A 27,952-nucleotide genomic window follows, 5' to 3' on the forward strand; every position below is an offset into this window, starting at 1 on the left:
AGAAACAAGCCCTGATTTATATCTTGGGAATATTTAAGATCTATCGGTCTACTGACATGACTGGGCCCGTTATCGACATGGGTTGATGGGCGATAAGTATCAAAATCCCAGTAAGCAACCAAAATTTCAAGGCCAATTCTGAGGGCACACCAAATCCGTAAAACTATCCGGTCGGTTCAATTCGGCCCCTTCTTTGGCATACATATCCGCTATCTCGTTCAACTCTCTCGAGACATGCCAGAATTGAATCTTCAACCCCGCCCTATGTGCCTTTTCAATCTCGCCAAAAAGACACTGCCAAAGGTCCTGGTTTTTCACCGGCGTTCCTGCCCTTGTGTTCCAGTCGTTCTGCATCCATGCATATACCCAGTTTGTGCTACCGTCGACCACATAAGTCGAGTCGGTAGCAATGACTAGGCTATGGAATCCCTCCCCAGTCCACCGTCGGAACCGGAGAGCAGCAATGACGGCCCGCAGCTCTGCACGGTTACTTGTTTGTGGGTGCGTCTCGCCTGAGGGGCCTTGATGCTCGAGGGCAAAACTCAAGCGGCCATAGAACTGGCGTGATCGAGTCGGCGGTCGGAAGACAACTGAGCAGCCAGCTTTGGGGTTGGCTTGGCCGTTGCCCAAACAGGCCCCATCAGTGTAGATGAGAAATTGCGTGGGGTCGTCTTGGTTGATAAATCGACGAGGGACTGGTGACGCCTTGGGCGGGCTACCAGGTTGGAAGAGTAAATCAGGCGTGTCATTCCCACGTCGCGGCACGAATACCGTGGGGATGCTAGATTCCGATATAGTTCTAGTACTGGTGGTCTGAACGCCTTCTCTAGCTTGAGACTCCGGAGGTGGCGGGCTGGGAGAAGCGATTGGATACCGAAAAGGAAAAGCCCTCAAACCCTCGAAGATCATAAGAGGGGGACTGGGCGATGGGGTTGGCGTGGAGAACGTAAAGTTTGCCCAGGCGGGATGGGAGGGCGAAGCGACTCGAATTATCTCTCCTTTGCAATGGGTATCGGTGTTGAGATGATCGCCAATCATAACACCACAGCTGTTACAGGGAAAATCCAATTCTGCATCGGTAAACCTCTCCATATTGGACCTTGGGTCTGTCTCAATTACACAAGAGCTACTCCGGTGCTAGAAGTAAATAAAGTAAAATAATCAGGAGCAGAGAGAATGAAGGGGAAGTGGTTCAGGGCTGTTATAGATTGGAGTTAGCGGCCCCGCACGGTGTGGCTGCGTTGATATTGTCTTGCACGTGACCTGGTATAGATCTGCTTTTCCTTCTAGCTGCCCTTGTTTTTCTATCTATGGCTCTTTTGGATACAGTGGTAGCAGTCATCATTTTTCATGTCAATATTTGCAAGCTTAGCCGCGACAGGTTCCTACACATCGCAACATGGCACGAAACAAGCAGCGTAACGTCTTTGTAGCTGGTGTCGAAAAAGCAAATAAATTCTATCAGACAATAATGCGATTACTATAGCAGTGCGATTGTCGCTACCCCCTAAGAATTTCAGAGTCATCATGTCTTATCCAACAAATTGAAATCCATTCTGTCACATCAAACCAATTCTCATTGTCCTGATTCATATACATCCATAAAACAACTCAAAAGTCATAACCACATATCAAGCAGGACTCTGCTCACTCATCCTAGCAGACCGTCTCTTCTCAGACCACGGGAAATGCACAACAGGAGGCAAAAAGAAGCTATTACTGCTATCAGCAATACCAGCAAAAGCATTATACCAAGCCAAGAAAGCCCCAAGAAGCGCAAACAATCCACCAGCCTTGAGCAACGTCGCGTTTGGCAGTGCACCATCGGGATACAAGTATCCAAGGGCGATCATCAGGATAGCTAGATCGACGAAGAAGAATAGAGAGAAGAAGGCGACAGTTGATTTGAGGGTAAGGAACATGATAATTGTTGTGAAGATGAACCAGCCCTAATATCAAGGAGAAGGGTTAGTATGTGCTCTTTTGACTGGGCGGAAATGAGAGGCTGGTGTTGGTACGAACCATCAAGTAGAGAGCGAAAGAATTGTAAAACATAATCGGTGATCCACCATCTGCTTCTTCAAGCGCGCCCATAATGTTAAATCCACCGGGGATGAAAGTAATTGCCAAAGACATCCAGAATCCACCATAGGAGGAGAGGACGGTTGCACCGAATGTATTGCCAATAGCCATTTCCCTACAAGATACCAATTAGCACTCCCAATCTCAAGAACCACTTTCTACACCAATGCAGAAAAAAAGAAAAAAAACATACCACATCCCTGCGCAAAGCTGCACGAAACCTCCATAAACCAAAGCAGGCCCAACAAGAATATTAGGCTGCGTAACACCACGTACATCCATCTGAACACACCCCAGAATAAAAGTCGTCAGAGCAAACCCGCACAATCCCAACGGCGCAGGATTGGCAATCTTGCGGTCCTTGGGTGCTCGCCATAGACCTGGTTGAGCCTGCCCGCCGAAGGCTGCATAGCGACTTTCGGCGGTGTTGACGTGGGCTAGGGGGCCGAAGCGGCCAGTGTCGATGTCGTCATTTGAGGAGGAGAGGGAGGTATCGTTTGTGTCTTTGGCGCTGATGCCGTTGTCTTCGTGTGTCATTTGGGCGATTGTGTCGAATGGCATAAAAGAGGATATTTAGGGTTAGGAATTCGTATAGTTCGTAGAAAGAGATTGCTCAAGGAACTGCCTGGGATTACGATTCAACAGACTTGAAGAAGAATCATCTAACCAGCGGATTCAATTGGCTTTATAGAGACATCCCCAGGCACCCTGAAGAAATTACCATGAGCATGTCCAAGCTCCCAAGCCCCAAGGTCCAAACTCTCCCCGCATACGCATACGCAAAGGATCAACAACCCTAACCAACAGATCAACCATACCCAAAAACAAGAAGAAAAAGGGAGTCAGCTTGAAAGAAGTGGAAACAACCTACAGATCCGTACGCCCTAGCGCAAAACACAACAAGCGATGATCTACAGCGGAGGATGGGGAAATGCGGAGAACGCTACGATTAACGCGTAGTTTGGGGGACTGCGTTGGAGTAAAGTTGGACCGTGTGGAGAAAATTGGCATCGAGATGGCGAGTGAGAAGGACTCGGTTCGGTTCTTGGCAACTTTGTCGAATACCCTCGATACCGACGATTCATGCCGAGGTGCTTGGAATGCGTCACTGGGCTCTAATAGTGGCAATATACATACTTTCCCATTGGGGGTGGTAGCCCCTGAAAGTGGAATTGGAGACGATGCTGTTCGCCGTTTTCGGTTATACTACAGTACCCACCACATAGGACGCACTATTTCGTATAATACGAAAAGACCAAAGGCAATCTAGTTAGGCTTCCGTGGAAATTGTTGTAGAAGAGTAGATATACTTTGCAAATCTCGCAACCCTAATCCCAATCCTAATAATTCTTCTGCACAACCCCCCTAGCAAACTCAGCAAAACTAAGACCAGACGTAACCTCCTCCGCCAAGTTCGGCTGTGTAAACACAGCAAGTGTATTCCTAGCAATTTTCTGTCCAGGACTAGCCTTGGCGCCTTTCACGAAATGCGGCACAGCCATGAACTTCCCCCGGGTGATCAGCTGCAACGCCTCACCCGTCTGGAAGGCCAGACAATCCTTGGGGATATTGACCTTGACGATCTCGTCTGTGCGCGAGCGGATGTACAGGCCAGCTGAAGGGTCTGGAGACTGCGGTAATTCAGGCAGCATGGATGTCGATGTAGCGGAATCCAGGGTTGGGGGCGAAGCCGCTTCGTCGAGGAACATGGCTGATGTGAGGCCTGTTAGACAGCCGTGGTCGAGGTGTGTGGCGCACCAGTCATCGTCATCGTCATCGGCTTGTGCATCGGCAGTGGTGTCGGTCTCATTTCCGGGGAAGTAGTGTAGCAATCTCGCTTTTGTTGTTAGGCTGGTTGTCACGACATGGTGCAGATACCCTGGCTTATAGCCGTCGATGTTTGCCTCGGCGTAGCGATCGCATGCTTTAGCGACTAGGGCTGCCGTGTCGATTATCAGGCTGCAGAGTGTTTCAAGGCTACGCCTGAACTCGGGCAATTTCTCTGGCGATGGCCAGATATTTGGTGCGGTGTACTGCGGTAGATCGGGGAATCCTTCCGCTGGCGCACTATCTAATGAAGGATCTTGGTAGAAGGCACAGTTGACATAGTATGAGCCCTTGAGTGTGTCAAAATGGCCTGATTTCAGGGTTTCCTTGCCGCAGGACCAGCCGACTAGGTATTTTGATTCTGGGCTGGTGAGGGATTCTGTGGGGTGTTAGTTGGTTTGGGCTTGGGGACTGTTGGAGTATCGCACACTTACCTAGTTCGCTTTCTGGGAGGGCGGCCAGGTACGAGGCATTTGATAGAACGGTTTTGCGTAGTTCTGCAAATGTTGAGGGGAGGTCTTTGACCACGATAATGCCTAGCGAGGCTGGACCGAAGGCTTCGGTCAGGGTGTCGAAGGAGACGGTTCCTGCATACTTCAGGATCGACTCTTTCTTTTTTTGTTACAGTGCAGGACTTACCATCGATGAGCTCCTGCAGACTCACAGTAACAGCCTGAGCAACGGGTGCCATTTCGGCCTCGTAAATTGAAGATTGAAGAGAATGAAAGTTCCCCGCTTCAGTTTATCTCAATAAGTTAAAGCGGTTATTCGCGCTAAAATACAATGTAACGGTATAATCTTCTTACTTATGATATTATTCATCTTACTATCGTACAATACAGCATACAGCCAAGTCAACATTACTCAACCTGTCCAGCCCGTCTCGTCACAGCACGAAGGTTCCCAAAGGGAAGGACATCGCCGATGCGCTTGGCACCCGTAAAAAACATAGCCAGACGGTCGATACCACATCCCCATCCACCAGTAGGAGGCAAACCCCATTCCAGGGCTTCGAGATAGCTCTCATCGATCTCGCCGGGCTCATTAGCGTCCTTGCTGAAACGCATCTGATCCTCGAATTTGCGGCGCTGTTCGAACGGCGAGTTCTCCTCTTCATATGTATTAATTAGTTCCTTGCCTTCAATGAAGAGCTCGCCTCGTGCGGCGACGCGCTGCTTTGTGACGGGGTGGATGAATGATTTGGAGAGTGGGGAGAGGCATTCCGGTGGGTTGATGATGAAGGTTGGGTCGATGCATTGGGGCTCGACGTATTGACTGCAGAGCTCGTCGAGGAGGCGGGGGAGGGAGGGGTTTTGGGGCACAGGAAGGGAGAGGTCGGTGAAGATTTTGCGGACTATGTCGAGGGCTGAGGGGTCTTCCAGGTTGGGGAGTTTGCGGTTGATAGCTTCTTCAATGCCGGTGATGAAGTCGATGCGGCGGAAGGGGGCTGTGAAGTTAGCTGTTGTTGGGTTGAGTGTGCCTGCTGTGTTCAATGTTTGAGCTAGGGCGGCTGCCCCTGAGAGAAGCTCTTCGGTCATGTTTATGAGGTGGTCGAGGTTGGCGTAGGCGTAGTAGAATTCGCAGGTCGTAAACTCTGGGTTGTGTGTCTTGTCCAAGCCTGTGGTCTATGAGTATGCCGGGCAAGGTCTTGTCTGATATACGTTCACGCACCTTCATTTCGGAATGACGGTCCAATCTCAAACACCTTGTCAAATCCACCAACAACCATACGCTTAAGCCATAACTCTGGCGCAATTCTCAGCGACAGCTGGCGGTCTGAGAATTCCGAGGCAGTCGTATAGAACGGCCGAGCAACGGCACCGCCGGCCACACCTTCAACAATCGGGGTATTGACCTCCATGAAGGAGCGTTCTAACAAGAACGAACGCAGGTACTGGGTGAGAGCCGAGCGAGCCTTGATGATATCCATCGTGGGACGATCGGCCAAGAACTGGACATGGCGAGGGAAAGGCGAGACCTCATGCTTTGTATCGTGAACAGGAATATCATGGAAACAAGTCGACAACAGCGTCGGAAGCTCAGTAGCATCGATGGTGAGTTCACCTCGGGCAGTGCGGTGCGGTTTACCGGTTACAGCTATATCACCACTTAGCAGGCGAAACAAGACTCTTGCGGGCCAGACATACAGAAGGTGTCACCACGACGCAGTAGGCGGAAGAATCTTTTGAATTCGGCAGAGGCGACACTCTGGATGTTGCACATCACCTGGACTTTATGGTCTTCTTGCCACAAATCGAAGAAGACCAGCTTGCTTCCGGCGATTCTAGAGGTATGGACCCTACCTAACACTAATCTAAGTACTTGGGCAATTGGAACTTGGCCAGAAGCAACCTACCAGCGACGGAGACCGTAGTTTCTACTGTATCCTTGTTGGCGAGTTCGCCATATCGCGAGCGGAACTCGGACAAGGTCATTGTGTTTGGTTTCACTTTAAAGCGAGGGTATGGATCCCCACATATATATTTCAATTGTTGGTATCGATCCTGCAGGGCTTTCTCTGACGATGAGCTGTTCATGCGGATGTGCATGGGCATGTACTGCGTTAGTGTCCCGGTAAGCGGAAGTCGACATGGGCGAGCGAGTCGCGATCCTGCACTGGAATTGGAGTTAGCAATGCTCGGAAAAGGCATGAAGACGAGATTGATCCAAAATGAATTGTGCGTGTCAGATATAAAATCCAGTAGTGTTCATATGCCCCGGAGGGCATTACTGTAGCGGTTCTAATGCAGGGGGTATAATATCATCATATAGGAGAGGTGCAAATGCAAGAGCAAGTGCAATTGTAGCTTACCTTCGTCCATGTTGTAATAACCTGGTTGGATTCATTGTGAGTTGAGATGAAGAGAAGAGAAAGAAAAGAAGAAAAGGACCGAGTTTTTCCACGCGGGTGGCCCAAGCTTCCGACCAGTTCTCCCGTTCCACCCTGGGCTCCGTAATAGCCATCACCTACACTACTCTCTCTACACTACCATCCACCATCTACATTCTACATCTACATTCATCATGTCTTTCCTCTTCGGCGGTGCCCCCAAGATGTCCTCGGCAGAGAAGATTGCTGCCGCCGAGACAGAAGTTGAGATGATCTCCGACATGTTCAACCGGTAAGTCGTTGCGCGGAATCCCGGCTTAGGAATCGGAGTTCTGTTGCTATCAGACTTTGCGAAACTCTCAATCCAAGCTATTCCAATGCAATCAATCACTGTTCTGGCTTTCCTCGTCAGCAGCTAACACGTTCTGTCACGCAGCCTGACCGAGTCCTGCACAAAGAAGTGTGTCCCCGCCGACTACCGCGAAGGCGACCTGAACAAGGGCGAGTCCGTTTGCCTGGACCGCTGCGTCTCCAAGTTCTTCGACGTCAACATCAAGGTCAGCGAGAAGATGCAGGGCGAGGCCGCCAACAAGCAGGGTGGCGGCATGGGCTTGAGCATGTAAAGCAATTCAATTCAGTTTGCAGATTTGAATGGGGGAGAGAGGAGAATTGAACTCTGGCAGCCATCGAGCTGGAGAGTTTCAATGATGTGATACTATCTTGGCTTCTGGTGTACGGCTTTATGACTGGTTCGGCCGACTGGGAACTCGGATCTGTTTCAATGATGGTTTCACACGTTTATACCATCACCGGGTGGAAAGCCGAGGAACGGCTGATCTATCTGAATATGTACAATATGGTGGAATAAGGAAAAACAGGAGAATGAAAAAAGGAATTTCTTATCATACAAACGGTCGTCATTGGGGTGAGAAGCCCATAGTGCGGGCTAGCCAGGTTGTCCAGGTTATGCTGTGTTGTGCTTCGCCTTTGACCAGGGCTTTGATTCTCGTCTCGATATTTACAATGTGACGTTCGAAGTCACTCAGGCCGGCTTCCATGTCTTCGACTTTGGACTCGAGGACGTGTAGTTCGTAATCCAGTTTGGCGCCTAAAAGCTCAACGCGCTTCACGCCATCAGTGAGGTGGTGGTTTTCATCCAGGAGAATGTCACTGGATCGCTCTCTTAGTCTCTGGTAATCGGCGAATCGTTCCAGGTAGACTGAGTTGAGTTCTTCATGGCGGTCGTAAAGGACTTGGTTGAGACTATCCACGGAGTCGACTTGCCGCTCAACCCATGGCACGGTGTGCTGGCTCAATTCTAGGATCCGAGAACTGAAGATACGTCCCTCAGAGGCGAGCATGTCTTCTTGAGCGATAGAGTCTTCCAGGTTGTCTGTTTCTTTGATCACTGGTTTGTTGCCAATTGGCTCCCATTTGAGTACCACTTCTTCGACCGTGCTGAATGATAGGTGTCTCGCGCAGTCGTTGTCTCGCCGCTCGATTTCCCTTTCGCTTATTTGAAAATCTTCGCTGCTTTGTGGTCGCCGTAGAGCCATGATAGCAAAGCCGTTGACTGAGCCTTCACGATCGCGATCACTTGATGCTGCTGTTGATCGAGACATGACGCGCTCCATATCAGACTCCTCGTCAATGACTTCGGGGTGTGGTGCAAGCTGATCAGGTTGGGGTTGTGTATCAAATTCAACAGTGGGTGGTGCAGACTCGATATGGATTTCTGGAGCTTTAGTCTCTGCAGAGTCGGGGATGGGCAAAAGTTGAGAAGGCTTCTCTTCTTGCTCCTCCCCTATAGGATCTTTCATTTCAGTCCCGGTCTTTGTTTCTGAAGATCGGAAACCAGAGTCGGTCCGAGGTTTTGCAATGGGCATCTCAGAGTCGCTGTCAATCGATGGGCGGTAGGCAGCATCGTGTGTCAACTCAGCACTTTCTCGGGACTGTTGTTGGTGATGCGAGCGGAGGCCCTGTAGACCAACTGCATCCTTGAAACGTCCCAAGCCTGCGCGAGCATCTGAAACACGTCCGCTAACACCCTTCTTGCGATGTTCTTTTTCTTCAACGACTGGGGGCTCTGGTATCTTCCAAGGGCGATCAAAGGTGGAGCTAAGTCGCTCATGCATATCGTCTGTCGAATGATTCTTGCGACTGGTCCAGACATAACCACCCTGTTCATCGGTCGTAAACATCATGTCCGAGCCAGTCCCACGCGTGAAGCCATCTTCAAACCCACTCTTGCGTGGTCTACCCAACCACAACCACTTGGCTCGTTCTCCATTGCAACACTGTACAAAAGTGTCGAGATCAAGTGTTTCAATATCGGCAATGCCACCCTTGTCACGCCCACGAACCATCCCCATGACCATTTCACCACCTTGGCCACTGAGTTCCGCCATGGTCGACTTCACCGCATCGGTCCAGCCCTCGGAATTGGCAGCCTTGGCCGTAGCGCGGTGTAACCGGTCCAATGTATGACGGTCCAATCGCCGGGACTTCCTCATTTTCTGGGATTTTTGAAAACTGCCAATGCCCCTCTTGAGGTTGGCAAAGTCGAATGCATCTTTGCCCACCGGGGCACCATATGCATGCAGACGGTTTCGCGCTCCAAGAAGCGTCCCCAGTAAAGCAGCCACACTTGTCGGTCCCAAGTTACTGTCGCTCGGTTCAATGTTGTACAGATCCGTACCTATGTCCGTCCACCAATCGCTGATGGCTGCTTCAGTCACATCGCAAAGAAGCCCGTCCACGTATTCCGGGGCGAGCTTATCAAACACCATGAGAGCGATCTGGCACTGCTTAACCAATTCCATGACTGCAGCATATAGTGGAACCCGTTCACTCGTTCGGTACAACTGATGAAATTTGGCCTCGGTCGCAGCCGACGGAGCTTGAAGCTTTAGGCCCGCGCGACCAGCGCAACCGAGTCTCTTCAAGTCCTCATTAACAATAAAATCCTCCCGATGTTTTTTGATATCGCCACCAGGAACAGGAATAACACTCAAAGCAGACGGGAACGAGCTCAGATTCGTAACCATAACAGTGCCTAGTGGGGTTTCCTTCTTTCGCGCGTGGCATTGTTTCATAGCATCAAAGTACATTCGCAGCCGCGGCGACCATGTAGCCTCATTTGTCGGAACACTTAATACCCCAACAAACACAGTATGCGACGGATCACCGGTATAAGTCGAGATAACAAACGTAGGATGCACACGCGAGCAAGCCCACTGCTCAACAATGTAGATCTCATAGCCCTGCAGCGTCTCCCGTCGGTGTAGCACATCGGTCGAGGGATCTTCTTCGAGGTAGCGGAGGGCGACAGGATCGGTGAAGACGAGTTTCTGATGACCTTGCGGGGGCGGGCGGTCGATTTCGTTTGTGTTGGACGCGGGGCTTCTCCTGATGCTCTCCGATGTCCGTATGGTTTGCAACGGGTCTGTCCGTTCCACCGATGGTGTGGCCTGGGCACTTGTCTGCATGATGGACAGGTTCCCCTATGAGGGCTTTTATTAGGCGGGAATGAATGGGTTAGGGGGTTTCATTCGAGACTAGCTGGCTGCCTCTCCCAAACTCAAGATGCCAAGGGGAGGTGCCAATCTTCCTGCGATCCTCCTGCGCTTTACCTCAAGTAAGGACGATTGTGACATATCCAGGTAGTGAGTCTTTGGACATGTTATGAGCCCGGAATGAAGAGCAGCGAGACTGGCGAGTGCCTTGGCAACTTCCGCAGACCTGAAAGATGAACTCCGAAGAGCGGCGACGTCACTGGGCGGTGAGCTGATCTAACAAGATGATTGTCAGCACTTAATCCTCGACTTTGTTTCGTTGTTTGACAGATACTGAAGAGAGGTATGGAATGATCCTACAATCTTATGTTCATGTGCTAATTCTTCTATAATATAGAAATGCTGGGTCAAAGAACCAATTCATCCAAAGCCATCAAGCTCGTCCAGCAAGATGACAATCATATTGCGATATAAAGATTCCCTCAAAGACAGTGAAAGCTATCCAATAGCACAATCAATTCCAACCAAATAATCCTCTGCAGTCCTGGTATATCTACCTCAATCAACCCTATTACCAACCACCATGCTATACAAACGTCAGCAAACACTCCAATATCAATCAATGAGGGAAATACGTACACCTCCCTGGGGGCCTCCATGTCCACCGTGATGTCCACCAGGTCCTCCAGGACCGCCCTGAGGACCGCCAAATCCACCTTGTCCTCCAGGACCTCCAGGGCCGCCGTGGTGACCACCGGGACCACCAGGTCCACCCTGGGGTCCTCCGAAGCCAGGTCCTTCCTGGTGACCTCCAGGGCCGCCAAATCCTCCAGGGCCACTGGGACCACCGTTATGCTGAGGGCCACCCTGAGGACCACCGAAACCAGGGCCGCCAGGGCCGCCGGGGCCTTGCTGGGGACCGCCGTGGGGAGGGCCTCCGTGGTGGCCCTCCTCCTTGTGGTGGTCGTGGTGGTGGAAGAGACCCATTATGTGTATTGATGTGAAGTGGTGTGTTGAAGGAGATAAGAGAAGGATAAGACGTGAGTAAGAGTGTGAGATGGAGATGTGAATATGAATATGATTCCAACAAGAGGAGGGGCCCAAGTCCCCTTTTATAAACAGCAGTGGCGTCAACACTACTCCGGATACTAAACAACAACTAGGATGCTCTGGCCAGCTAGTCTCAAATTGGGAACAATGTCACCTCTTACGACTCCCATTATCAGATGTGGAGTAGCAGAGGACCTATCAAGACCCAGGTAGATTCCGCCACTTGAGCCAGCATCGATCGATAGCGGAGGACGTCACTAGAGTGCTAGGCCGTACTCGCACGTCTTCAGATTGGTTGATCAGATACTCTATATCAGGCTTCGGTGAAGCCGTGTAGGAGAAACCAACCTCGTAGCCACCCATTGTACATCTATCTACTCTACCCGTACATACAAGTATGTCAAGCTTTTCAGGCAGAATTGGCATAATATTGGGTTTTACAAAGTTCCCTAGCAGCGCATCAATAGCAGGCGCCGGCCTTCCGCCCAGTCTTGGCGTTAGGGCTGTGAGGCGGATGCGTACGTACCACTCCCCACAACTTCAGCCCTGTAGTTGAATCGGTATTCTCGTTGCAGCAATTCGGCAGCCTAATTTTGGACATGAGGAAGAGTCGTGGACAATCTTCGGAGGTATTAGCTTTTATTATTAGGTCGGGTTTCGAGTTGGCGCACTGGAATTGGAAAACTGAACAGACCATTGCCACTAGCCTGTCTCCATTTGACAGGGCTGGATCAAAAGAAGTTAGAGTATTAAGGGCATTTCTTCGTGCAGCTTGCTGGTCCATTGTAGATTGTAGCCGAGGATCTACCTCCAAGCTAATCTAGTTGGGATTGAAAAGTCCGAGGTTCATGTCACGAGCGTAGAAGTATATACATATAATCACACTTGGCAGGGAAAAGAACGCTAACGAATTGCCAAGTCTATACAAGAGAGCGAATGTGAAAGTTATGGGTGGGCCATGGCCATCTCGAGTTGCTCATATCCTTTTTCGACATGGAGCTGTTTTTGAGTCGATGGAAGTAGATCGACGATGAAGGAGAGAATATAACCGGTGAACACGAAGGCGATGACTAGACACAGGTTAGTATACTTGAACAAGGTTGACAACAGTGGGTGGACCTACCCCATTCAAGGGTTGCGGCCATGTTGTTCTCGTTATAGTGGATAGCCTCGGTGACACGGAAGACGATAACGAGGGAGAGTTCAACGATAATGAAGGACAGCTTGATGACGAAACTGGTGAATATCATAGGCTCGCGCAGGGCATGCGAGATACCTAGATGGACATAATCTAGACACATCAGAGCGGCACTGATTAGATACCCCACACTTTAGGCCGTTAGCAATGCATGATATGATATGATATCTTGGCGGGGACTTACATGAAGATAGTCACGAATACATCATGTGTTAAATGGTGGTCGATATTGTCGAACACGGATAGCAGGATCAATCCTGTGCTTCCCAGCACTGTGAAGAAGAAGGATGCGTGTGTGCAGAGCTTGTTGACATATCCCTTGTTTTGGATGAATTGGTAAAATGAGAGGTTGAGAAGTAATACTGTTGTGATACATCCGATCATGAACAAGGGCTTCAATTCCTGGGCTCCTATATCAGAAATGAAGCTTGGATTTGTTAGTTCGAATCAGCCATAGAGTCTGCACGTTGGTACGATGACGTCGTAGGAAGAATACTCACGGTATATTCTGGCCAGGTTTCATAAGGCCATATCTCGGTTCACCGATCATAGTCCAGTGTCCCAGCATAGCCAGCAGCATTGCTAAACACAGCGGTTAAATTGAGCCCAATAGCGACCGTGGACAATTGGAACAGCACTCACCTAGCCATGTCGAGGCCGAAATGGTCGGGAAGACCCAGGGAGGAGGCGAGATGAGCGACATGAGGTATAAACAAGGGTGTTTCGGCAGTAATCATAGTCTATAAGGAACGACAAGAGATGGACGGCTGGTGAAGTTGGATACCAGCCACATCACATCGGCATTGAGCAGATGATAAGGAGAAGTTGACCTTGCGTGTGGAATCAGGCGACAAAGAATTGTGCCTGTCGATCCTTACTCTGCCTCCTGATGACAACAATTATGGTATGTGGGTCTATTAAGGGTATTGGACCCCTCGATTGTTTCGGATAAGACACTCGCGTTTCGTGGGAAATGCTCAATCATTGGAAATTACCAATTTGAAACGAGGCTTGCTATATATACATGGGTCGTTGTGCTGTTGCCCTTGATCAGAATGCCATATCCTGCGCCGTGGCTGCAAGTACAATGTTGAGGTATGTTTTACCCACTTTTGGTTCCCCACAACCCATGTTTCCTGAGAGAAAGATCTGAAAGCTGAATGCATTGAAGATTACATTGTGGGTATTGAAAGGTACCATGTTGCAGGGTTGAAACTGTCTTCCTAACAAAGAATCTAAGCTTTGTGTCGTGTTGAAATATGCAACAGTCAATATCACATTCCAGGGGTGGGTCTATGAATAATACCACGTATTCGTATACAAAGGCACAGGTTTGTAAATATGCATAAAGGAATTGATTATTCTTCCATGATCATTCTAGCCATGGCTCGAGATCAGCCACCCGGGACGAGCCGTAAAGATTGCAAAACGTTGAATGGCTTTAGCGCGCATACAGGCTAGATTAGAAATTCTGGCGTCTTGGCTGGGCAACCACCGCAATCTCGTGTTCGGGGGTAGGCTATCTCAAAGCATAGATATTGGTCTTCTGTACACAGAGCGATATCTAGTCTCCAAGACTCATCTGAAGTCGGGAAATAAAGAGTGAGGCGGATATGACACTCGGCGTCTCAAATTCTCATGGCGTTTTCGGTATTAGACATATCGACCGGATCCAACGGATCCAACGGAGGCGTTGATAATTTGTTTTTAGCGGTGCTGGAAAATCTATCTTGGATCAAGTATCGGACTCCGATATTACCGCACATAAAAGCCTAGGGTGCATGGTCCCTCGCAATCATATATATGTCTAAATGCAGATACATTCCCAGGATATAAACAAACCAACTCGGACATATTACACCAAGATCAAATAGAAACATATTTTTGATCGATACATAAAGAAAATAAAAGAGAAACAGAAACAATGTAGGTTGCTGCAAAGTACAGGGGTGCATTGTAATTTAGATTGGATATTGCGCCTCTGCCTTGGCAGAGGCGCATCATCCGGGGCTAGTCACAAAACGGACAATTAGGCCCAAATGGTCGCGTGACCAAAGCACATTATGTTCATTGAAGTCAAAGTTGAGACAAAAGCGTTGGAATAATGAGAATTGGTAGCATAAGACTACCGCTTGGACTGCTCTTTGCTAACGGTACCTGAACTCTGTACAGGTAGCTAGCTACTTACTCTCACGAGATATAAGCCTACATAGACGCTGGGGCAGTGAATATCCGGACATCCGGCGAAAAGGACCACTCCAAATTGGCATGGCCAATCAAGAGATGATAATAGGGGGTAAGGCCGGATAGCCTCATCTAGCAGGATCCAACCAGACCAGCACTGCTCACCGGCTCATCCATTTAGCAAGTCCCATGAAGAGCTCCGGCAGCTGTGTATACTGCGCGACTAGCCCGACGACTAGCCCGACGGTCGCAGGAGCCTGCCAGCATGGAAGAGCATCTGTGTATACACATAGGAAGTCGTGGAACCAAGTCGCAGGATACATGCCACGGAGTATCGGATGTGACCTGCCACCGCTGTAGATCCTGCATCGCCAGACCGTGGAACTCGAGATCAGCAGGCAGAGTAGACGCCAACGAGTTTGTTCCAGGGTCCTCCTTATGTTGCGTACGATCCGTAGCCTCGTCGGGACAATGTGCCCATGCATGGAGACGTCATAGCCTAGTATGATGCACGACCACAGTTCGCTGAAAAGATGGTTTGCCGTTCATTATCCGTTCAGCAATAGCGCGTCATCATGGAATGTGCAAGGTGGTTGGGAGCTGATCTGCAAGTCAGCGAAATCACCGTATCCGTGTTTGAGCGTCAGAATGACAGCATCAGGAACCTGCCCTAGTTCACGAGAAATTTGAAAAGATCCATCAGAGCGCGACCGGGCAGTTCATTGGTGCTGGGAGAAACAGTCCCTGATGATCACCAGACTAATGCCTCTAGCGTCTCGCGGAAGCGGCGATGGTGGGGAGAACAGCTGGGGGCTGGGTAGCTATTGACGAGTGAGAGAAAGGGGAAAGGGACATCTCCAGCGGTTCAGCCGCACTGAGACACTGCTTGAATGGATCGTCCATCTGGTAGTACACTGTAGACGTGTTGGGGGTTCGCGAGAAGGGTGTGGCATCAGAGGCGGTGTTATTCCGGCACTGTGGAATATTAAGGGGACGGGAAAGAAACCGATGATAAGAGAACAGTCGGGCAAGCTGAGGAAATGAACCACATCGATAACACTGATCGCGGGGAGCAGACGTTGGGCACGACGAGTTTGTTGACATCGTTGCGGCAACATGAGTCGGCGCGATAATCGTGTCAACAAAGATCTATGATACGGCAAAACTACAATAACCTGAACCAACAAATTCTCTTCTCCAAAAGCCATCACAAGGATGAACCGTTGATGAAAAGCCGACCGTGATATCCGCGCGTTGGCTGGAAAGCCTCACATGGCGAATACCTCTCTGACCTCGATGACAAAAAGGAGTCAGGGCATGTATTTTTTCAAAAATTCCCAGCCTTCCCCAAGGGGCCGGCTGAAGTGGTCAATTTGGTAGTTTTCAACTAGCAAAAACACGATCTCGGATGTCTCCTCACTGATGCGTGTAAAACCCGTGCACTTGGATGAAGAAGAAAGAAGAAGAGAAGGAAGATTGGGGGGCGCAAGAGGTACTTATACCCGCGAGTGAGCAATCTTAGAGTTGGCACTAGTCTGTATCAGGATGATTAGCCGAGACACTTTCCGAGCGCTCATTGGTTGCTGTCAGTTGGCAGAAAATTGGCGGTGTATGGCACCAGCGGACTATTCAATAGCTTCGACAAGGCAGGGGATAATATAGAAGGAAAACCGCCCTTGCTTTGACCGGATCTATTGGTGCTGGAGCTTAAGCAGTGTTTTAAAGTTGATACAAGTTGAACCTCTTGGATACCTATTTCTTCCGCATTAAGAGAAATCACGTGGACCATGTCGTCAGGCGATCAGCCGGAACAAGATTAAGCTACTGTCCGCCTGGATCGGACTGGATATCTTCCCCTCATATCCTATCTTTGTTGCGTTGCTGCAGACTGCCTGCCCATATACTGCTTCGAGGCTGCGATAAACACATCTTATATCTACTCCACATGGCCAGCGGAATCGGTGTGCGGTAACCTTATCACCTCCGCGACACTGGCAAACATGGAAATAGTCCAGAAAGAACATGACCGGCTTATGAAAAGGGTCAAGGCATCCCAAGGCATAAAAAATGTGCAGTCGACAATCGACCTCTTACAATCTGCGCGAGATGCCATAGCTGCTGGTCGGTAATCCATGTAGAGACCGTCCCCGCTCACTCCAACTGACGACATTGCTCGTTGATAGATCCAGACTCGGCGCCGGTAACCATGGCGAAGCTTCAGACGCCCGTCAAATCGTCTTTCGACTCAATCAACGACAGCTTGAAGGAAACCCATAGTGGCCTGAACAAATACACCAAGTCACTGGATAAGGTATTTGGTCCTCCAGTCCTCAGCAAGACCCCTCTCACATGTGATTAGCTGTTCAAAGACCGTCCTCTTCCAAGCACCGATCACGACGCCCTCTCTTCACAAGAGAACCTGATCAACCGAGCGATTGCAATGCACCTCCTCCGTGAGGGTCAATTCGGCGTCGCGGCAACCTTCCTCTCCGAGATCGCAGACCACAAGACGGATAGTCCACAGCAGAAAGGCGAAAGTGCCAGCGCCAGTGCCACCGCAAATTTACTCGACATCGACGAAGTCCCCTCGACCGAGATCAGGAAACAGTTCGCCTCCATGTACTACATCCTCCAGCAACTACAAGAACACAAGAACCTTCTACCAGCAATCGAATGGTCAAGGGAGCACCGCCAGTCTCTGGAAGCACGAGGCAGTAACCTGGAATTTGAACTCTGCCGGCTACAGTATGTCTGGCTATACCACGGAGGATCGAGTGGCCAAGGCGGACCAGCAGGCTGGCAGGCAGCCCTAGCATACGCCCGTCGTGAGTTCTACGTATTTGTTCCTCGGTACTTGCGAGAAGTGCAACAGCTAGTCGGTGCCATGGCCTACTCTCCCAACCTCGAAGCATCACCTTATGCATCCCTCTTCAACACTTCATCCGCATGGGACGACGTGGCTCACTTCTTCACTCGCGAGTTCTGTTCTCTTCTCGGCTTGTCCGCAGACTCGCCACTTTACATCGCTGCAACTGCCGGCGCAATCGCCTTGCCAACGCTGCTGAAATTGCAGACCATCATGCGAGCAAAGCGCACGGAGTGGACATCCGAGAACGAGCTTCCGGTAAGAGCCCCCTTCCCCAGCTGTCTATGGATACAGTACTAACACCTTATTTCCAGGTCGAAATTTCACTCCCTCCATCATACCTCTTCCATTCAATCTTCGTCTGCCCAGTATCCAAGGAACAAGCAACAGACGAGAACCCGCCCATGATGATGCCTTGCGGACATGTCATTGCAGAGGAATCACTCAAGCGTCTTGGGAAGAGCAACCGGTTCAAGTGCCCATACTGTCCAAGTGAGAGCCACCCCAAGGATGCACGCAAAGTGTTCCTGTGAAGCCTCTTCTCTCGATTCTTGTCTCGTTTTGGCACATGGCGCTCGGACGGAGGAATGCGGAATGCGGGGGATCATTCTTATTTTTTTTCTTTTCTTTTCTTTCGGGGGGCGTCAAGCATCGGCGTTTCGGTGGTCATCTGGATTATTGCATTGTACCTAGTGCGGGATTCATGAGCTGTACATGCAATCGAATTTTCACCTTAGTATGTGTCCAATCTGTAGCAGCAGTAGCCCGGTAATGAAGGGAATCCAACCAACAAAATGCCTAGCACAATCCCTGTGTAATATGACAATGTCACAGGTCACAATAGCAACCCCTGATCAAATGATCTATCATATTCCTGCTTGACATGCAATCTCCGAATATACCCACATCCCGTGACCACGCGCCCCCTTTTCCACTTTACGCGTTACGCGTGTTACTAGTCGTGACGCGTCCCGTCGAGTCATTGACAGCTTTAGCCGCTGATTCTGCCGTATATAACATCAGTGATTCCCCGTTTGTACATGTACAGCTGAACCTGAGACTGAAACTGCTGGTATTTGTATCGAGCTTTATAAATAGGAATAGGTAGCCCCTGAATCTTCCCATTCTCATATCCACTTCAACTTCAACTTGATGTCTCTGTATTCTCCCATCCTGTCCCTCTTCAATTGGAAAATTTGAATTACCATAATAGAACGCTATCATGTTGCGCACACCCGAAACCCCCTCTATGCCTCGGTATCGAGCTGGCAAGTCTTCAGCTTTCACGCCTCAATCGCGGAGGGCTGTTCAAACGCCGAGAGATAGAGAGAGGAGGGAACGAGAGCGAGCGCGTGACAGAGAAAGAGATTGTTCCAGTTCCTCGGACAGAATGCGTCGTCTTGAGCGGAGGAAGAGATTTGAGAATCCTCCAGACGTAACGTATGTCACCCATACACAGAACCAAAGCCAAATACTAACCAAGATATAGATCTCCCCCAGCATCCCCAGTAGTAATGCTTCGTGTGGGACCACAGAAACGCCTCTTCGCAGCTCATGAAGCAATCCTAAGCACATCACCATTCTTCGCAGCTCAAATCCAATCCCAAAACCAAGCCCAAGCTCAAGTCCAAAAACCAACCCCAACACCAAGTCGAACTCATACTCAAACCCGCACAACCCGTTCCCGAAACAAACTCATCGACTTGCCCGACGAACAAGCCGAAGTCCTCTCCTGCGTCCTAGAATTCCTCTACAAAGGCGATTACTACCCCCGCCTCAGACACAACACCAACAAACAAACCTGGGAACTAGAAGATGTAGACATCGAGACAACGGGCAGTGACGGGGAATTAAGCGGCAGTGCAATGGCAACCGTATACCACCACAAAGCAGGCTGTGTTATTTTGCGCGATACGGCCATTTAGTATGTTCCCAATCCCAACCACCCCCATCGAACCTACCCCAAATACCCAAAAAGTGACAGAGACTAATCCAATATTTTGGGAGCAATAGCTGCGCCGCCCAAAAATACACCCTCCCAACCCTCCAACGCCTCTCTCTCCGAAAACAAGGCCTTCACACCAATATATCAGTCAGCACGATCCTATCCAGTGCGCGCTTTGCATATGCCAATACGCCTGATACGGAGTCCAGACTGCGGGCGCATTATCTTGCGCTTATTGTTCGGAGTCGGGGGACATTCATGCGAAGTGGGACTATGCAGATGGAGATGGAGCGTGGGGGGTTGTTGTTTTTTGATCTTTTTGTTGCTTTGTGTAATCATATGGTGAGTTTTCATTTCTTTTGGGGTTGGAAGGGGATGATGGTGTGAGGGTTGACTGCTAACGTGTTGTTTAGGATGATTTTGATGCTGGTGAGTTGGTTTCTAGTTCTGTCTCTACGACTTGTTAGGTTGGACATAGGTATATTTATATGTATGTGTATGTGTATTGGGCTGGGTTGGGTTTGTATGGATATGGTTTGGATGGGATGGAGTGCTGGTAGGATTGGTTGTTCTTGAGTTTAATTTAGGCTTACTGCGCAGATACTCATGTACCACTATGTTTTACTCAAATGGAAATATTCAAGATTGTTGATTCATTGGTTATCAATTCGTAAGTTTCGTGATCCGTTGTGGCTCTGTGGCCATGTTCTCAACGGTCGATACGAAGGTATGGACCGGAGGTATTGAGTTGACCTGCATTACATTTTGCTAAGGATCACACTGCTTGTCTGGATGTACCATCTTGGTCGGTAATAGCGTTGCAGCTATTAGATCAGTATCTTGAGTACTGCGGAATGTGAGCTGAGTATGTCAGTCGTGTTGATGCAGTCCAACATAGACATACTCAACATAATCGAAACCTTGTCGATAGGTATCGGTTGACGGCGAATGCTGCTATTGTCATTATTGACTATCCTTAGACACCAGTATCCGGGAAAGCGCCTTTCTTGTTGAGGACGATGATGCCACGTTCACGAGCAATGTATCCTTTCATGAGGCCCTAAGAATGATCAGTCAGTGAGCCTCTAGTAAACATCAACAAGGCTTACCTTGTAAATGAGGTTGGACAGTAGGCATTCCACTTCGTCGATATCCACTCGGGACCGACCGTTTGTGTCGGTACCAACTCGAAGAGCAGCGGCAAACTCGGCTACGGGAACACGGCTTCGCCGAATTGCTGGCTGGCCGTCCTTAGGCTCCTCAAAGCCTCCAGCGAGGAAAACTTTGCGGAATAGATTGCGAAGAGCAATATCACGACCACGCTCAAGAGGCAAATAAATGCGTCTCTTGACGAATTGCTCCTCGCCAGCGGTCATTGCCTGGTCGAATCCAACCAAATCTCCCTTCTTGATGCATGTCGAAAGAGACCGGAAAAGCTGTTCAAGTCGTGGGAATGGCGCAAGAAGTTCCTTGGTGGGCAGTGTATGGGTAGTCACGAGGTGGCAGGGAATAAGATATGTGAGTATCAATCTGGGAGCTGTTAGCGAAAGAAGCCTGTGGATAGCTGTAGTACTGACTCTCGGTTCTTGAACGCATCTTTGTGGCACATCTTCCAGGCCCATGTCAAATGCTCTTCCGCCTGTACAATGGATTAGTCTCGGTACGCCAGTAGCAATTTTTTTGACTTACCTCTACGTAATTCTCATCTAGGAAGTGGATGACTCCAACATAATACTTGAAAGTAACGATGTGAGCTTTAGGGAAAGCTTCGAGGGGGGTAAATCCGCGGACGATGCTTTAATGGCACGTAGAATGTTCTTGGTAAGGCCGACAGAGTTGATCTAAATGACAGAAATTAGCGGGATCTGGCGATAGTAATGAGAGAACATACCTTGAAATAAGTTTTGAATAACAGGTTGGTCATTTGGTAAATACCCCACTTGCGAGACTCCTCGATGGGTGCCCTGGTCAGATTAGTAGGATGGCTCGACAGATCGCATCAAAACTTACCTATCACTGAGACAAAGAGTAAACATCCGATTGATGATCTGGGCAGCATTCTCCAGGTGAGCATTCTTCTCGAAATCTCCTGCGATATCATCCGAAAAACCAAAGCCAGCCGAGCCCAGCGATGCGGCCTCGAGGTCGGCATTGATCGCAAAGATGCGCAGGTATTTTCCCACCGTGTACAAGCATGGCAGTGTCCAAGCAGGGAGGCTGGTAGAGCTCGAGTATCCTCTGATCAAAGTGTTGGCAACTTTCTTCCACGCATTGAAGACAGCGACAATGCTGGCACCGGGGTGACGATCTTCACATTTGAGGATCTCGCCAACAGCTTCCCAGAATGCGGAGAAGATGTCAACCCAGGCATTCTGCTCTGCCTTGGGAATTCTCAGGCTCTTTCCATGGAGTAACGCGTATTGGAGGTCCTTAGAAAGGAACGAGGCGTTGGAGAATTGGTAGAAAGTCCGCAGTCGGTCTGGATCATCGGGCGTCGAGATTGGGGTGAGCACTGCAGCTAGATGCGGGCCAGATCCACTGAGGTAGGCATCTTTGAAGCCGGTTGTAATGGTGCCCATTGTCAATTCCGCTCTCACCGGCCTGAGTGAAATGCAGGGTGAGTTGTGGAAACAACAGTGTACGGGGGAAGTGACTTACAGAAAGCCATTGATTGTTGGAGACATGTGGGGTAGGCCCAGCCTGTGGCTGGTGGTCGATGAGGGCGGTGAAGGTGGTCTGCCTGTGGCGCATGCGGGATCCATAATGGGACTAGCGTGAGGCGGAAGCCTCCACTCGCTTAGGGCAAGGGCGGTAACCCTAAGCACAATCGGAACCTCACAATTCTCGTTTTCCACCGACGGCACACTAACGACTCAACCACCACAGCGACAATCACAGTGAGTACCTCTGACTCGATTTATTGAGAGATTAATACTAACATTCAATTCTTCTAGATGGGTGAGTGATTTCTATTCCCTTCCCGATATTCCTGGATTATTTGAGAGACGGTGCGCGCAATTGTTGGACGAAATTCGAGATGCTACAAGACGACACGATATCGACATGGGGATCACCAAGAGAAGGATACAAGATAATGAACGACTGTTATCAACTGCAATGGAGGGGCACAATGCTGTCGACCTGGGTTATTTTATCGAATCTCGAAATTTTCGACATCCACAACCGATCCTTGAACTTGTCGAACTCTCGCCAACTAATTTCGCGCACCGTCACACCCCTCGAATTGAATATCTGGAGACTCGAAATCACATTCAGAACCATGACTGACGGAATATATCCAGGGCGTCTTACTGAGTACCAGGTCATCGGGCGTCACCTGCCCAACGAGGCGAACCCCACGCCCAAGCTGTACCGCATGCGCATCTTTGCGCCCAACACCGTTGTGGCCAAGTCGCGCTTCTGGTACTTCATGTCTGCTCTCCGCAAGATGAAGAAGGCCAACGGCGAGATCGTCACCCTCAACGTGGTATGTTGGGACTGAACCCGCACGGAAGAAAAAAACAGCAGTACTGATTTCTTTCTAGATCTCCGAGAAGCGTCCCCTCAAGGTCAAGAACTTCGGTATCTGGATCCGCTACGACTCGCGCTCCGGTACCCACAACATGTACAAGGAGTTCCGTGAGATGAGCCGCACCGACGCTGTTGAGGCCCTCTACCAGGACATGGCTGCCCGTCACCGTTCCCGTTTCGGTTCCATCCACGTACGTTGTTTGAATATCCGAGATACCCAGTTCAATTCTAACAAATCCCACAGATCCTCAAGGTTGTTGAGATCGACGACAACGACAGCATCCGCCGCCCCTACATCAAGCAGCTCCTCCAGAAGGATCTCAAGTTCCCCCTGCCCCACCGCGCTGGTGGCAAGGTTGGCAAGAAGATCTTCACTCACTCTCGCCCCTCAACCTTTGCTTAAATGTAACGTTCTGGGTTTGGGTTTGGAGTGTGTGGATGAATGACTGTTTTATGGCCAAGCATGCATGAAAGATGGTCTGTGGAAACCACTGTCCGGATGGGCGAGATGGTTGGATGTCTCTAGTCCCGTATGGTGGCATCTCTAGGTTATTTTGAAAAAAATCATCGGGTTTCTTGAATCATTGATATCCCAGTAAGGTGTAGATTTATATTATGCCATTATGATACATGTGAACTCGGGATCTGGCTATCAGAACGTGCATCCCACATTAGATCTTCATTCACGTACTGTGCACAAATTCACCTTGTGCAGTTGATTGAAGTATGTTCTGTGGATTCAGGAGAACATATCAATGGTTCTGAAACCAAGATGGCCAATATTGCAATCTGATTCTCTAATTAAAATATCGGACTTGACTTTGATTATTTGAATCCGGAATTCGGCGTCCGAGTCCAACTGTCCGCGGTTACCGATGTTGGCCTTGTTGCCTTGCTGCCTTGCATATTAGGTGTCAATCTGTTGTTCTCAATTGCCATATATAATTTGCAAGTTGCCAGCTTTCTATCGAATAGAGATATTAATCTACTAAACACCCAATCAACTCAACTGCAGGCAAATCCGTAAATCCGCGATGACATAGTAATCCAGGAACCGTAATTGCGTCATGCTCGGGAGGGAGCTGTCCGCTCTCGCATATGTAATCCGAATTCTTCCACTTCCTCCCTTCCACACTCCCCCAATTCATAGCCATCATGTTTGCCCGTCAATCATTCCGCTGCGCACAGCCCCTTAAGCAGGTAAGCTGCCATTATTTTGTCTATTGGGACTCAAGCTAAGCCCCTCACAGAGCCTCCGCAAGTACTCTGCGGATGCCGCTCCCAAGAAGGCCAACTTGACCCCCGTCTATGTCGGTGTTGGTCTCGCTGGTCTGGCTGCTGGTGTCTACCGTTACAGCACTAGCGCTGTTGCCGAGCCTAAGGAACGTCCTAAGGTCTTCAATGGTGAGGAGTGGATCGACCTCAAGGTAGCTGCCATTGAGAACCTCAGCGGCAACACCAAGCGTCTCCGCTTCGAGTATGAGGATAAGGACGCTGTCTCCGGTCTTCCCGTTGCCTGTGAGTAGTCTGAGCCACACCGTTAAATCCATCGCTAACCTCATTCAGCTGCCCTGTTGACCAAGTTTAAGCCCGAGGGCGGCAAGGCTGTTATCCGTCCCTACACCCCCACCAGCGATGAGGGTAAGTTCAGTCACGACCATGAACATCAAAATTCCCTACTGACGAATCAGAAATCCCCGGATACCTTGAGCTCGTTGTCAAGGCCTACCCCGGTGGCCCCATGTCTGAGCACATCCACTCCCTCAACGTCGACCAGCGTTTGTCCATGAAGGGACCTATTGTCAAGTACCCCTGGGAGGCCAACAAGCACAACCACGTCTGCCTGATCGCCGGTGGCACTGGTATCACCCCCATGTACCAGCTCGCCCGCCAGATCTTCAAGAACCCCGAGGACAAGACCAAGGTGACCCTCGTTTTCGGCAACGTCTCCGAGAAGGACATCCTCCTCAAGAAGGAGCTCGAGGAGCTCGAGAACACCTACCCCCAGCGCTTCAAGGCCTTCTACGTCCTGGACCAGCCCCCCAAGGAGTGGACCGGCGGCAAGGGCTTCATCTCCAAGGAGCTGCTGAAGACTGTCCTCCCCGAGCCCAAGGAGGAAAACATCAAGCTCTTCATCTGTGGTCCTCCCCCCATGTACAAGGCTATCTCTGGTCCCAAGGTCAGCCCCAAGGACCAGGGTGAGCTTGACGGTATCCTGAAGGAGCTCGGCTACAGCAAGGAGCAGGTTTTCAAGTTCTAGATGGTTACAGAATAGATGGCCGGAAATACGTGTAGGATAGACGTGTACATTGGTTTCATTTTTGAGCGCACTGCCACGTATTCAGGCTGATATTTCGTCATTAGATATTGAATTGAAATAATTGTTAAAATATCTATAGAAATAGATTTTCTCAATGAATAGTAAAAGTCAAGGGATCTAGAATTGGTATAGCGAAGTGGAACTGTGGATATATATATCTTGTAGATGAAGCATTCTGCAGTACAAAAGTATTTGCCAATGAGAAGTTTGCTATTGATTTAAATGTCAAAAGGGAAGCAATAACGGAACCGGGCTGTCTAGTATTCTGGAATATGCCGATCGAGGTGAAAAGATACCATTCAGAGTACGGACTACATTGTACACGCTCTAGAAAGAGGGGTAGAGGAAGGAAAATGTAGAGCTCTCATAAGGTGAGCGAAGATAAAGCAGAAAATTGAAAGTTAGCAATTTGAAATCTATCCTCGAAAAGGCGTTAGGACAAGCAAGCACATATGTTCTGCAGCATTGATAGTTTAAACAAAGTTGGACCCTCAGTAGGCATTCTGCAAGCCTTCGGCGGCCCTGAAGAATTGAGAAGGGGAGGGGGGTAGGCGGGGCGCCTAGCCTGCACGACATCTCCCAGCCGCACCCCCCCAAAGGACAGCATGTTCAAGGCTGTCTACCACAACATGGGCGATAACTGGAAAAACAAATTTGGACTAGGAAACCTCCAAAAAAGCGAACAATGTCAATTACGTATAGACTCCATCGTGCAATATGAAAGCCCAATCATATGAAATCACCATGGCACCTGCTAAGAGCCATGAAGAGACCAGTTACGTATCCCCCAAAACCATCTAAAAGTGATAGATGGTTAAAGACAAGGCCTAAAGTAGTCTAAAACATAATCGATACATAAAGCAGTCACACCATGGGTGTGTTATAGAAAGAAGAAAAAAATCATCAGTGTCACCCCCAGGTCACCGGGGGCTTGGGAATGGGAGCACCGGTGCCCAGGAATCCCTGAAGTTTGGGGTCGCATGACACCAGTCGAACCTAAGCCGAAAGTAGCGTTGACTGCCCGGTGCGTTCGGGGTGTCCATGGCCAGTGGGCCCCTCTCTCGGCTCTCCTATCCCCCCCCCCCCCCCCCCCGAAAATCTCTTTCTTTTCACCTTCTTTCAACCCTGCAGAGACCGCCCACCATGTCTTCCAACAATGAAACCGTTGAGGTCAACAAAGAAGAGCTCCGTCGGGCTGGTGACTTGGTATGCCTCTTTGCTTTTTAAACCTCGTGTTTTTTTCCGTCTTTTTTCGTTTTGTCACTTTTCTGCGTGTTGTTTTCTTGTCCGCGTTACGCGTCTCATATTCATCTTTACTTTTTGTCTACACCAGAGCTATAAATTGTGCTTTTGAAGCTTTACAGATACTTTGTAAAGCTTTTACAGCAGCATGCCGAGCTTCCCGTTACAAATAACCCCTCGCTGTCATTATGTCGCGCTCTGAAATGTGGTGCGCACCTCGACCAGCCACGCGCCGAACATCAACCCCCATTCATTGCCCGCAAACCCCCAATCAAGCAACCACTGTTACTCGTCTATACCAATGGCATTACTAACAATACCAGATTGTCATGCGCCTGATGGAGGTCCAAAGCTACCTCGCCGACCTGGGCAAAGCCTACGTCCAGCACGTTAAGAGCATCACCGACGGTGAGGGCGCCCACATTGAGCTCCCTCTCGGTCCCACATTCACTGGTGGAGATTTCCCCGGCCGCGCCAGCAGCCCCGGTGCCAAGTCCGAGGCTGGCGGTCCTAAGAAGCGCAAGCGCGCCCCCGCCGACCCCAATGCGCCAAAGCGCGCCCTCACTCCCTACTTCCTGTTTATGCAGACCAACCGTCCTCAAATTGCCGAGGATCTTGGTGACAATGCGCGCCCCAAGGATGTTGCTGATGAGGGTACCCGCCGCTGGCAAAATATGGATGAGAAGGACCGCGCGGTAAGCATATCCTTCCACTTCAGCCAATTGATACGTACCAATACTAACCCCACTACAGGTCTGGAAGCAGATCTACGCCGAGAACTATGAAAAGTATAAGAAGGACATGGCCGCATACAAGGCCACCAAGGCCGAAGAGGACCACGACCCCGCCGCGACCCAGCTGCAACAGGACTTTGCCGGTGCCGAGCCGGAACACGAAGCTGAGCCCGAAGCCGAGCCCGCCCAGTCTGACGAGGACACCTCTTCCGACTCCGAGTCTGAGTCTCCGTCTCCCCCCAAGGCCAAGACTCCCACTCCTCCCCGCAGCACCGTTAAGCGTCCTCGTATCAGCAAGGCCAAGGAGGCCGAGACACCTGCCAAGTCGCCCGTGAAGAGAGGCCGCAAGGCTGCCGTTGTTGAGCCCGCGTCTGCCAGCAAGGACAAAACACCCGCTGATACCAAGCGCAAGGGTGGAAAGAAGCGCAAGAGCGAGACCTCTTAAGTGTCTGTCTAAGCTGTATTTGCCGTGGGAATTGTGTATCCCTCTTTCTTTGGGCTTTTGGCGTTAGGGAAAACTGAACTGAATTCGATCTTGAACTGTATTTAGCCCCAGCTACTCATCATTACAATTCATCACATGACACTTGTTACTTCCAACGTTTACGTGGTTTACTTGTGCTACTTT

The 27,952-nt window shown here is 49.8% G+C and overlaps 14 protein-coding genes across 14 annotated transcripts; 6 read left to right on the top strand and 8 right to left on the bottom strand.

The window, feature by feature from the left end:
- Positions 1–126: 126 nt before the first annotated feature.
- N7508_004141 (uncharacterized protein) lies at positions 127–1,092 on the bottom strand (the record flags this gene model as incomplete). The annotated part of the gene is made up of 1 exon (XM_058462207.1): positions 127–1,092. One exon carries the CDS (start codon positions 1,090–1,092, stop codon positions 127–129), a length of 966 nt encoding a protein of 321 aa, XP_058320832.1.
- Positions 1,093–1,631: 539 nt separating this feature from the next.
- Positions 1,632–2,619, bottom strand: N7508_004142 (acetate uptake transporter family protein; the record flags this gene model as incomplete). The annotated part of the gene is made up of 3 exons (XM_058462208.1): positions 1,632–1,949; positions 2,023–2,197; positions 2,276–2,619. The coding sequence occupies 3 exons, from the start codon at positions 2,617–2,619 to the stop codon at positions 1,632–1,634; spliced, it is 837 nt and encodes a 278-aa protein (XP_058320833.1).
- An 803-nt stretch (positions 2,620–3,422) lies between these two features.
- Positions 3,423–4,600, bottom strand: N7508_004143 (uncharacterized protein; the record flags this gene model as incomplete). The annotated part of the gene is made up of 3 exons (XM_058462209.1): positions 3,423–4,288; positions 4,344–4,496; positions 4,549–4,600. The coding sequence occupies 3 exons, from the start codon at positions 4,598–4,600 to the stop codon at positions 3,423–3,425; spliced, it is 1,071 nt and encodes a 356-aa protein (XP_058320834.1).
- Positions 4,601–4,769: 169 nt separating this feature from the next.
- On the bottom strand, positions 4,770–6,560 carry N7508_004144 (uncharacterized protein; the record flags this gene model as incomplete). The annotated part of the gene is made up of 4 exons (XM_058462210.1): positions 4,770–5,527; positions 5,581–6,006; positions 6,057–6,212; positions 6,266–6,560. 4 exons carry the CDS (start codon positions 6,558–6,560, stop codon positions 4,770–4,772), a joined length of 1,635 nt encoding a protein of 544 aa, XP_058320835.1.
- A 345-nt stretch (positions 6,561–6,905) lies between these two features.
- On the top strand, positions 6,906–7,362 carry N7508_004145 (Tim10/DDP family zinc finger protein; the record flags this gene model as incomplete). The annotated part of the gene is made up of 2 exons (XM_058462211.1): positions 6,906–7,031; positions 7,176–7,362. Exons 1-2 carry the CDS (start codon positions 6,934–6,936, stop codon positions 7,360–7,362), a joined length of 285 nt encoding a protein of 94 aa, XP_058320836.1. The 5' UTR covers positions 6,906–6,933.
- Positions 7,363–7,656: 294 nt separating this feature from the next.
- On the bottom strand, positions 7,657–10,227 carry N7508_004146 (putative Sin3 complex subunit (Stb2); the record flags this gene model as incomplete). Its single annotated transcript, XM_058462212.1, has 1 exon — positions 7,657–10,227. The coding sequence occupies one exon, from the start codon at positions 10,225–10,227 to the stop codon at positions 7,657–7,659; it is 2,571 nt and encodes an 856-aa protein (XP_058320837.1).
- Positions 10,228–10,869: 642 nt separating this feature from the next.
- N7508_004147 (uncharacterized protein) lies at positions 10,870–11,241 on the bottom strand (the record flags this gene model as incomplete). Its single annotated transcript, XM_058462213.1, has 1 exon — positions 10,870–11,241. The coding sequence occupies one exon, from the start codon at positions 11,239–11,241 to the stop codon at positions 10,870–10,872; it is 372 nt and encodes a 123-aa protein (XP_058320838.1).
- A 1,008-nt stretch (positions 11,242–12,249) lies between these two features.
- Positions 12,250–13,205, bottom strand: N7508_004148 (Frag1/DRAM/Sfk1 family protein; the record flags this gene model as incomplete). Its single annotated transcript, XM_058462214.1, has 5 exons — positions 12,250–12,374; positions 12,428–12,633; positions 12,687–12,929; positions 13,003–13,084; positions 13,145–13,205. 5 exons carry the CDS (start codon positions 13,203–13,205, stop codon positions 12,250–12,252), a joined length of 717 nt encoding a protein of 238 aa, XP_058320839.1.
- Positions 13,206–16,509: 3,304 nt separating this feature from the next.
- Positions 16,510–18,085, top strand: N7508_004149 (ubiquitin-protein ligase RMD5; the record flags this gene model as incomplete). The annotated part of the gene is made up of 4 exons (XM_058462215.1): positions 16,510–16,807; positions 16,870–16,997; positions 17,046–17,810; positions 17,867–18,085. Coding segments are annotated over 4 exons (1,410 nt in total), but the record flags the coding sequence as incomplete, so codon positions are not given.
- Positions 18,086–18,774: 689 nt separating this feature from the next.
- N7508_004150 (BTB/POZ domain-containing protein) lies at positions 18,775–20,244 on the top strand (the record flags this gene model as incomplete). The annotated part of the gene is made up of 4 exons (XM_058462216.1): positions 18,775–18,992; positions 19,042–19,476; positions 19,566–19,839; positions 20,173–20,244. The coding sequence occupies 4 exons, from the start codon at positions 18,775–18,777 to the stop codon at positions 20,242–20,244; spliced, it is 999 nt and encodes a 332-aa protein (XP_058320841.1).
- A 229-nt stretch (positions 20,245–20,473) lies between these two features.
- csn12 lies at positions 20,474–22,259 on the bottom strand (the record flags this gene model as incomplete). Its single annotated transcript, XM_058462217.1, has 7 exons — positions 20,474–20,557; positions 20,607–21,027; positions 21,075–21,136; positions 21,187–21,231; positions 21,389–21,461; positions 21,508–22,098; positions 22,156–22,259. 7 exons carry the CDS (start codon positions 22,257–22,259, stop codon positions 20,474–20,476), a joined length of 1,380 nt encoding a protein of 459 aa, XP_058320842.1.
- On the top strand, positions 22,180–23,431 carry N7508_004152 (60S ribosomal eL20 domain-containing protein; the record flags this gene model as incomplete). Its single annotated transcript, XM_058462218.1, has 5 exons — positions 22,180–22,239; positions 22,299–22,398; positions 22,800–22,984; positions 23,043–23,219; positions 23,273–23,431. The coding sequence occupies 5 exons, from the start codon at positions 22,180–22,182 to the stop codon at positions 23,429–23,431; spliced, it is 681 nt and encodes a 226-aa protein (XP_058320843.1).
- Positions 23,432–24,183: 752 nt separating this feature from the next.
- Positions 24,184–25,288, top strand: N7508_004153 (cytochrome b5 reductase family protein; the record flags this gene model as incomplete). The annotated part of the gene is made up of 4 exons (XM_058462219.1): positions 24,184–24,228; positions 24,279–24,546; positions 24,595–24,669; positions 24,720–25,288. The coding sequence occupies 4 exons, from the start codon at positions 24,184–24,186 to the stop codon at positions 25,286–25,288; spliced, it is 957 nt and encodes a 318-aa protein (XP_058320844.1).
- A 1,203-nt stretch (positions 25,289–26,491) lies between these two features.
- Positions 26,492–27,769, top strand: N7508_004154 (uncharacterized protein; the record flags this gene model as incomplete). The annotated part of the gene is made up of 3 exons (XM_058462220.1): positions 26,492–26,554; positions 26,914–27,285; positions 27,344–27,769. 3 exons carry the CDS (start codon positions 26,492–26,494, stop codon positions 27,767–27,769), a joined length of 861 nt encoding a protein of 286 aa, XP_058320845.1.
- Positions 27,770–27,952: the final 183 nt, after the last annotated feature.

This window comes from Penicillium antarcticum (assembly GCF_028974205.1).
Source record: "Penicillium antarcticum strain IBT 31339 chromosome Unknown utg000004l_segment0_segment0, whole genome shotgun sequence".
Lineage (NCBI taxonomy): Eukaryota > Fungi > Ascomycota > Eurotiomycetes > Eurotiales > Aspergillaceae > Penicillium > Penicillium antarcticum.